Below are 9,270 nucleotides of genomic sequence, written 5' to 3' on the forward strand. Positions count from 1 at the left end.
TGACCTTGTACTAAGCATTCTGTATTAAAGAATGCTATTATTTTCCCTTATAACCATGTTATAAGGGAAAATAATTACATCTACACAACACCGAACCCAAACCTGAACTTCAGTGAAGAAGTTCGGGTCTGGGTACCACATTCAGTTTTTTATCACGCGCGTGCAAAACTCATTGCACCCGCACGATAAAAACTGAACAAGGGAACGCAATCGCAGTCAAAACTGACTGCAATTGCGTACCTACTCGCGGGTTTGCCGCAATGCACCCGGGACGCATCCTGACCTAATCCGGACACGCCCGTCTGCAAGGGGACTTAAGGGTGGGTTCACATCACATTTTATGCCTCCATTTGCCGTACACCCTAGGGAAAAAAAAATGATACAAAAACGCAGCACACCACGTTCTTGTATCCTGAACAGTCCGGTAAAAAAAAACTTATACTTCTTTTTTTACAATGGAACTCTATAGGGAACAGATGCCATTGTATGTCATCAGTCTGGGGCATGCGTTTAATGTATACATTGTAAATGTTAAATGGACAGGAAAAATGTGATGTGAACCCAGCCTAACTGGCCTGGTGACAAGATTAAGCCATGCATCTCCATCTAACCATGCACCGCAGATTAGCATTAAATTACCAGAAATACCCAAGGAAACCATTGGAGGTTGGATACGGTTTATATGGTTACACATTTCCTAAAAACATTAATTGCAAAAATGCCTTGCATGCAACAAAGTTCAGATGAGCAAAGCTCAAAGGAGCCAAAATGCCCCCAGACTCAAGCAAACTTAGGCCTCCTGCACACAAATGTGTGCTGCCCATTGCCGTATTGCGGTACTTCCGTTCTGCAAAAAGATAGAACATGTCCTAAATTTAAAGTGAATGGGTCCGCTATTTGCGGGCCGCAGCACGGCCATGGGGCGCACACTTTTGTGTGCAGGAGGCCTTAAAGATAAATTTACTTTCGTGAACATGTGCTGAAAGAGAACTGTCACCGCCAGATCTCTGAGAAGTTCTGATAGACGTTCTTCAGTACCTCCTGCATGATGTTCTTTTGTTTTGCTTTCGCTTTGACATCTCTTCTCCCTCTCCCAGCTGTCATCTATTAGCAGTGATTGCCTCCCTATATATCTCCTCCCATACTGCTTCACTTTGCGGTTTATACTACTTCCTGGATTGGTTTCACTGCTTGAAGTTGCTACTGCTGGTTCCTCAAGATAAGTCTATTTCTGTATTGTGTTTTCCTGTTGACTTGATTCTAGGTGACCCTGACTCCCTCCGTATTAAGTGCAGGGAGCCGGTGGTCGTGTCCCCTCACTATTATAGGGTTTGCAGGAGTCACTCAGTCTAAGGTACGTGGACATGCAACTTTCTATCATTGAGATCTTTGCATGAACTGAGCAGTGAGGGAGAGCTCTAGGGCTTTAATAGGGCTCACCCTTTTGTTCCTTAGTTTTGGATCAAGTCAGTCGGATCTTTATTTTGTTACTTATTGTTTCCTGCAACACCATCCGCGACAAGAACATGTACTGTAAATACCTTCTGCTGTAAAGATCTTTCCGTGTTCCTGTAAAAACACATATACATTGGATGTGCAGATAAGATTAACCCTTCAGGGTATATCAACATAGGATGTATTTTCAAGCAGAAAATCCACTGGAGATCTGCAGAAAAATTTGCAATGAATCCACTGCAAAATCCACATGAGTTAGGGAGCGTTATGGAGTCCGTTATGGCTTTCCGTTATAACATGGTTATAACGGAAAATAACGGAATGCATTAGACGGAAGTCAAAACGGAAGCCTTTAGAGGCATTCCGTTTTTATCCGTCTAATTAATAGAAGTCTATGGGGAATCAAAACGGGTCCGTTTGGGTCCCGTTATGCAAGACGGAAAACAAAGTCCTGTCGACAGGACTTTTTTTCTCCGTTCTGCATAACGGAAACCAGACGGATCCGTTATGCTACCCCATAGACTTCTATTAAGACGGAAAGCAAAACGGAATGCCTTTTAAAGGCTTCCGTTTTGCATTCCGTCATAATACAAGTCTATGGGCAGCATAACGGATCTGTCCTTCCGTCTTATGGATTCCGTTCTTTTCCATTATAACGGAAAGCCATAACGGACTCCATAACGCTAGTGTGAACCCACCCTTACATGTGGATTTTACCACAGATTTGGCTGCGGATTTGCCAAGGATTTCACCCTCTGCATTACAAAGGGTGACACCCTCCGTTGAAATCCATACCTAAGCTGACATGCTGCAGATTAAAAATTTGTGCATTTTATGCTGATTAGTATCAGGCATTTTCCACTGTGTATGGAAGCCGCAGGTGATGTACAGAGGCCGAAATCTCAATCAAGCCAGGGGAAGCGGGGCTGAAGTGCTGGACTGTATGACTGTTTTTGACACAGCCTAAATGGCTATTCTACAAATAGAGCAGTTTTATTAAAGGAGGTATCTGATCTCGCTATTACTAAGGCGAGATGGGACTAAGCGCCAACCACCAGGTGGCCAGGAAACAGTGGAGAGGCCTGGCACTCCGCTATTTCAGAAGCTCCCATTGCAATGTATGAGAGCTACAGAAACAGTGTAGCGCAGCAAGCTATGGTGTTTCTGAGTTAGGGAAGCAGTATAGCTTGCTGTGCTACTCTGGTTCAGTAGCTCTCATGCACCGCAATTGGAGCTACTGAAACAGCGGGGCACCAGACCGCTCCACTGTTTCCCAGCTACCTGTTGGCATACAGGGGCATATTTAAAAGCATTATCTGGTCATGTAAAAAGTTATAGTGACAGTTTAGAAGTAAAAAATTAGCTGACAAGTTCCTTTTAGGGTACCACCACATGGCCAGGTTTCTGCATGCCGTTCTGCAAAGCCAAAATCAGGAAAATATCATAAAAGGAGAGAACGTATACAAATAGACAAATACGACTTCTCCTCCATTTTGAATTCACTCCTGGTTTTGCATAAAAACACCTGACCCTGTGGCCGTACCCTTAAAGCATGTTCAGCAAATTCTACTCTCCCATTTTTAGTATAAATACAACCATTTCACACACCTTTACTTCTATGCTACTGGTGCTTTTTTAAACTATTCCTTATGTTATTTTGTTTTAATGTAGATGACACAAAAATGACGCATGTGGGAGATGGTAAGTACACAGACATGAAGTCAGATGGTTAAACATTAGCTGATACTACCGATTACATACCTTTATATGTATATAATCTACTCTTTCAGAACCACTTGAGGAGATTCCAAAGAAGAGTGCGTCTCATGTGCATTCTGGCACAATTGTGGGCATAATACTGGCTGTGCTGCTAATCACCGTCATAATCCTTGTTGTCATCTATATAAACCATCATAAAGGAAAACAAGGGAGACACTGCTGTATAGAGGTGAGGGTACTGTGCCAAATTGCAAAATTATTCATAATGTGTATTCAAAATAAAGTGTAATGTTGACTGCACTGCTACAAAATTATTTTTTTGTTAAATAGATCGGTCCTGTGATATTTTCAAAGGCTTAAAGGGGTATTCTGGGTCGTCTATAATGACAACCTAGCATCAAGGTTGACTGCTCCAGCACACCACCAATGATCAGCTGTCTGAAGCGGCCGCGGTGTTCTGAAGAACACGCTGCAGCCTCCTAGGCAAGTAATTAGTGTTAAGCAAATCAAAGTTCACCAATTAGATTCGCCGCATAGCCAAATTTCCTCATGCTTCTTGATAGCAAATCGATTTTCCCTGAAAGGCAGTAAAAAAGAAAAAGAAAAAATCTAACTTACCTCATCTATTTGCTCGCGGCATGAAGAACTCACACAAAATCCCATGAGTGGTGACTTATGACGTCACCACGCCGGCCAACGGCATCACTGGTTGCACAAGGTTTCTAGATCTTCAGTCAAGATGGCAGCAGCCAGCCCGTCGCGAGCAAATGGATGAGGCAAGTATGATTTTTTTTATTATTTTACACTCTTATTACTGTGCAATCGCCACTCCCTGTCATTGCACCCACTACTTACAAAGAAATGCGCATCATGATGAAGTAATTTGTCACTAAGCAAATTTTTTTTCGTATAATTCGGTGAAGCAGCTGAATCAAATTTTTGAATACTTTGCTCATCTCTAATAGTGATGTCAGGTTCATTGGTCACATGGCCTAGAGGCAGCTCATACCCATTCAAGTGAATGCGGCTGAGCTGCAATACCAAGCACAGCCACTATGCAATGTATGGTGCTGTTGGTATGATGCGAAGAGGATGTAGCGCTCACGGGAGCACCAAAGCCTCTTCAATCTGCTGATCGGTGGAGATGCTGGGAGTTGGAACCCCACCAATCACATATTGATGACTTATCCTTAGAATAGGTCATCAATATAAAACACCCAGAAACACCCTTTAAAAACTGCCCATCTGAAATGTGGCCATGATGCAACCAGGTGCCACAGATCTCTGCGGCTTACTAAGGAAATAAGTGCTGTCTGCTGCCTGTCTATCACTATTCCAGTCCCTGCCTGTCTCCCTGCTTATCTAACTTGCCACCAGTGCTAACCGCTGGCATCTCTGCTTGTCTTTTCCTTGTGTTTCTCAGTTGGTGATAACTGGAAAGACAGAGAACAGCGCTGACAGTGTGTACTATGTTTCTGTATATCTACTGTCCACACTAAGCATTGGAAGTCCCAATCTCCTCTCCTCCATGTGCTCAGTAACTAACAGGGAAGAGAGAGCAGAATGGCACTGCAAGCGCTTAGTGCTAACAGTAGGTATACTGGAACATAGTACCATGGTCACTGCCACTTCTGTTCTTCTCCCTCTTCCCTGCGCTCAGTAGTTGAGATGTGCAGGGAACAGAGATAAATGAGCAGAGATGCCAGAGGTTAGCACTGCCTGGCAATAAGTCAGATAAGCAGGGAGACAGGCAGAGATGGCACATATAGGGAGGCAGAGGCTGGGGTAAAATGCTGAGAGGCAGCCTGGAAGCCCCTGTGTGTTCTACATAGTTATCTTCAGCGCTGAGTACAACTGAAGACAGTCTCTCCTGAGCAATGTTCAGTAAGAGCTCTGTAAGGAGAGTCTTTACACCCTGTTTTCTAGTACAAAGAAACATTTTTACCTAATAACGTATATTACATCTGACTTATATGTATGTAAATATATTTATGGCTTGAGCATATAGCATCTAAGATGTAGAGGACATTTATTCATTGCAACAGCAATGACCTTGCTTCTTCCTTGACATTACACTTGCAGAGCCTTGCCTTTGTCTTGTATCCTAATGATGTCAACAGGATTGAACTATATATATATATATACATATATATATATATATATATATATATACACATTTTTTAAATTAGGGTTAATGACAATCATGTCTCCTCTATAATACACACTTATGAATTTCCAATTCACTGCAGTATCATCCTCATCACTGGGCAGTTATGAAGTTCAACAACCATGGTAGTCCAGGTGTGTACACTGTGGTGGACCCGACACCTGGACTTGATAAAGATGGCTTCATGAAGACAGAACAATAAGAGCCCTTGAACCCCTTCATGTGAGGGAGATGGAAGGGCTGGGACCTCACAATATGCTAAGTTCATTACATCCAGCTTAACAGATGCCCAATTACACCTTTAAAGACTATACAAGATGAAGAAATTACTCTAGACTCGTTCCTAACTCCAGAATATATTACTTTCTTCTCTCTGCACTCCCTGCACAGCAATACATCTCCATTTCTAATATAAGAAGAGATTATACTGCATTGTCCACAAGAGATCTGCCCTGAAAAGTACCACAGTCTGTTATCAACAGAAAATTATTCCTGGCTGTCAGATATCTAAAAACCAATACATCTCATCATGAATAACCAACATCACGCTCTTGCATATGCATCAGAAGATCAATTTCAAAGACTTTCTCAACATCTCGCCTAACTATACCACTCCAGAGCTCAGCCTGCTAGTAAAAGCATGCATCCCATCATTAAACATGTAGAAGTCAGTCTCATACCTGCCATAGGACTGCAAAGCTCTATACAATTTTACTTTATTTTCAAAAGGTTACCTGCAAAGACATTATAAATCTTGTAACCACCTTGTGACAAAGAATGTCAACTCATTTGCTGTGAAAAGACAACTGAGAATATTGCATCTTTACATCAGATGTGGAGAGATCATGCATTGTTAGTTCAGCATTAAATATTTGTCCCACAAAAGAGATTGCTTAAAGGGGTTGTCCGGCTTCCCTAATATGAGCATTGGAGCATTTCATACTCGAAGCTCTCCTTTGCCCTGCGCTGAATTACGCAGGGCAAAGGCTTTTTATGGAGATCCGGTGACGTACCGGGCTCTCCATTAGGGCTGCTAGGTGGAGGCCTCCACCTAGCAGTGAGCCCAGTGGCGTCACCGGCACTAATGGGCAGGCTTTAGTGCTGCCCTAGCCTGTAAAACGACTAAGGCAGCACTAAAGCTTGCCCATCAGAGCCAGTGACTTCACAGACAACACTGCTAGGCGGAAATAGCCCTTGTCCTGCACGATCCAGCGCAGGGAAAGGGAGAGCACCGGAGTATGAAACGCTCCCATGCTCATGTCAGAGTGGGTGAAAATGAGGATATGTCCGAATTCAGCTCTGAACTCGGACAACCCTTTTAAGGGCTATTCCAGGGTTTAACCTATTCTTAGGAAAGGTGGGGGTCTGACAGCCGCAATCCCTGCTGATCAGCTGTTTCAGGGTAGCTACATAGCTTTTTCGGGGTAACAACACGGCTCTATCCATTTTATAGTGGACAGAGCTTGTTACTGCAGTGCTGCTCCCATTCACTTCAGTGGGAGCAGCGCTATAGTTACTAGCTCCATCCAGTACACATTGGATGGCGCTGTATAGTGACCCCGAAACAGAGGGAAGGAGGGGTATCAGATAGGCTGTTGATCAGATAGGGTGCCAGTTATGGCTAACCTCCGGCGCTCCAGCTGTGGTGAAACTACGACTCCCAGCATGCTCCATTCATTTCTATGGAGTTCTGAAAAACATCCAAGTGTGCATCTTGGGAGTTGTAGTTTTACCACAGATGGAGTGCCGGAGGTTAGCCATCCCAGAGATAGGCCATCAATAGTAAAATCCTGTAAAAACCCTAAGGTGTAATCTTGCCGTAATTATGCACTTCATGGGCACATCCACATGTAACTTGCAAATCATACAGATTTTGGTGTGAATTTGATGTGGAAAACAGTGCAGATTTTTCTTTCACGTCTCCCTTAAAGGGAACCTGTCATCAACTTTATGCTGACCTCACTGAGGGCAGCTTAAAATAGTGACAGAAATACTGATTTCAGCGGTGTGTCACTCATGAGCTAATAGTCAGTGGTTGCCGAGAACCAGCATCATAATCATTGCAGCCCAAGCCTTGAAAAGAGTCAAATCTACCTGAGAAGAGTCATGGTTATTCATAATCTCCTGCACTCTCACCCATCTGCTGATGACTGGCAGTTCTCTCCTAGAGAGAAAGGGAGAAAACTAGGTAGAAGACTGTCAGCCATCAGCAGGTGGCAGGGAGAGCAGGAATTCATGAATAACCATGACTCTTCTCAGCTGGCCGTGACTCTTTTCCAGGCCCAGTCTGCAATGATTGTGATTTCTACTTAACTCATTCACTTTGGGCCACATGGTGTGAAAAAGTCGCAAATTGCGTGTGTGTAACTTTTTCAATGACACTTGCGCAAAAATTTACACAGTCAGCCTCGCCAGTTTCCCGAAAAGGGGGTGTCGTGAGAGTAAATAATTGTATACTAATCTGCCTACAGACCCCCAACCCCTTCATCTACTTTTTCTACAACCATGCTACGTTAACAAAAGAGGATGGCCTGAGGACCACACAGGAGTGTTGGGAACTACTGTCCCAACAGTGTGAACCTGCACCAGAAAGAAGCTGGCATTTTTTCTCTATGTTCACGACTTCTGTTGACGCCACTCATTTTTAATCTCTATTCTGTCACAGTGCTTTACACTTCTGCAAATAGAAGATTAATATACCCAACATGTTTCTCTTATAATTACGGTAAGTTTTCGGCAACCCTGGTGCTCATCAATCATTGGTAGTGTTTGCTACTTCTCCATGATACGTTGCTAAATATCATAAAAGCTTAGCTGCTAGCATATTATAGAGCAATATACATCACAGAAAAGCTGATGTGTAGGCACAGATATAAATCTCAGGGTACATGTCCTTGACTGCAGATTTTAGCCAGCTTAATTATGAGTTGTTATCTCCATCAACCTACATTCACTATCCATTGCTGTATACCAGTATTGTATTGTCACCTCCGCTGTTATTTTTCTAGAACAGTTTAGACAATATGGATGTTTAAGGTTACAATATATATTTTTGCTGTGAAGCAGGGTTCCTAACGTTACTGTTATTTGGACCTGAGAAACCACTGCTGTGTTGTCCCATCTACAGAATTTGCTGGCATGCATGGATACTTTAACTTTAACTGCTGGTCAGATTTACTTAGATTGAGCATGGCCATGTTATATTGTAATTAAAAGTTTTCTATTGCTAGTCCTGATGTTTTTTTTTATATGATAATATGAATTTATGTATCTGCACAGGTTAACCACATTGTAGCCTGAAATCTAAAACACAAAAAATACACAATGCTGTCATCACACCATATTTGATACACTAATAAAAAGTGCTCGGCCAACGGCTATTATTACCAGTCCCACCAACCTACATCAACTAAGCATGCAAGTGCTGTGAACGGGAGAGGGGAGAAAGCTGCAGCCAGATACTTTTTGAGGGCAACTTATCTCCCAGAGAACAAAAGGATTAGGTATGTTGAAAACAATCATTATAAGCCAATTGGAAAAGAATCATAAGGTCCCATACATGAGATAGTTGGCTGGTGCTGCCAAAATCAGCAGGTTCAGACAGCATGCATCTGGTGTGTATTGCCAGCTTTATACATTTCCTTGAAACAATAAGTTCTAAACAAAATCACAAGAGTCTCTCCAAGCTTCTACGAGGGGTGGCTGGTTGCCATTTGTTTGGCCTGAAAGGGCATGTTAGTAAAAACAGTTCCCATTAGGTCCTCAATATTATTGATGACCTAAGTAAACAGGTCTGTCACAATGACAGATGACCTTTCAGAGTATTTTCTGCTGATGCTAATGGATGCCACTTCCTGAGCTACTTAAAGCAGCCTTACATGTGTTTAATACTGATGGCCTATTCTCAGGATAGGTCATCAATTTCAGAT

General features: G+C 42.7%; 1 protein-coding gene and 1 long non-coding RNA gene across 2 annotated transcripts in view; both read left to right on the plus strand.

Moving 5' to 3' along the window:
* Positions 1–6,308, plus strand: part of PLXDC1 (plexin domain containing 1) — a 124,530-nt gene extending 118,222 nt beyond the window's left edge. The window contains exons 12-14 of the mRNA XM_040436303.1: positions 3,127–3,156; positions 3,246–3,403; positions 5,424–6,308. Coding sequence (XP_040292237.1) covers positions 3,127–3,156; positions 3,246–3,403; positions 5,424–5,543 — 308 coding nt within the window. The 3' untranslated portion in view covers positions 5,544–6,308. The remainder of the gene's footprint in view (positions 1–3,126; positions 3,157–3,245; positions 3,404–5,423) is intronic.
* Positions 6,309–6,514: 206 nt separating this feature from the next.
* Positions 6,515–7,233, plus strand: LOC121004411. The gene is made up of 2 exons (XR_005779711.1): positions 6,515–6,853; positions 7,094–7,233. It is a non-coding gene; the product is annotated as an uncharacterized LOC121004411 (long non-coding RNA).
* The last annotated feature ends 2,037 nt before the right edge of the window (positions 7,234–9,270 follow it).

This window comes from Bufo bufo, chromosome 6, assembly GCF_905171765.1.
Source record: "Bufo bufo chromosome 6, aBufBuf1.1, whole genome shotgun sequence".
NCBI lineage: Eukaryota > Metazoa > Chordata > Amphibia > Anura > Bufonidae > Bufo > Bufo bufo.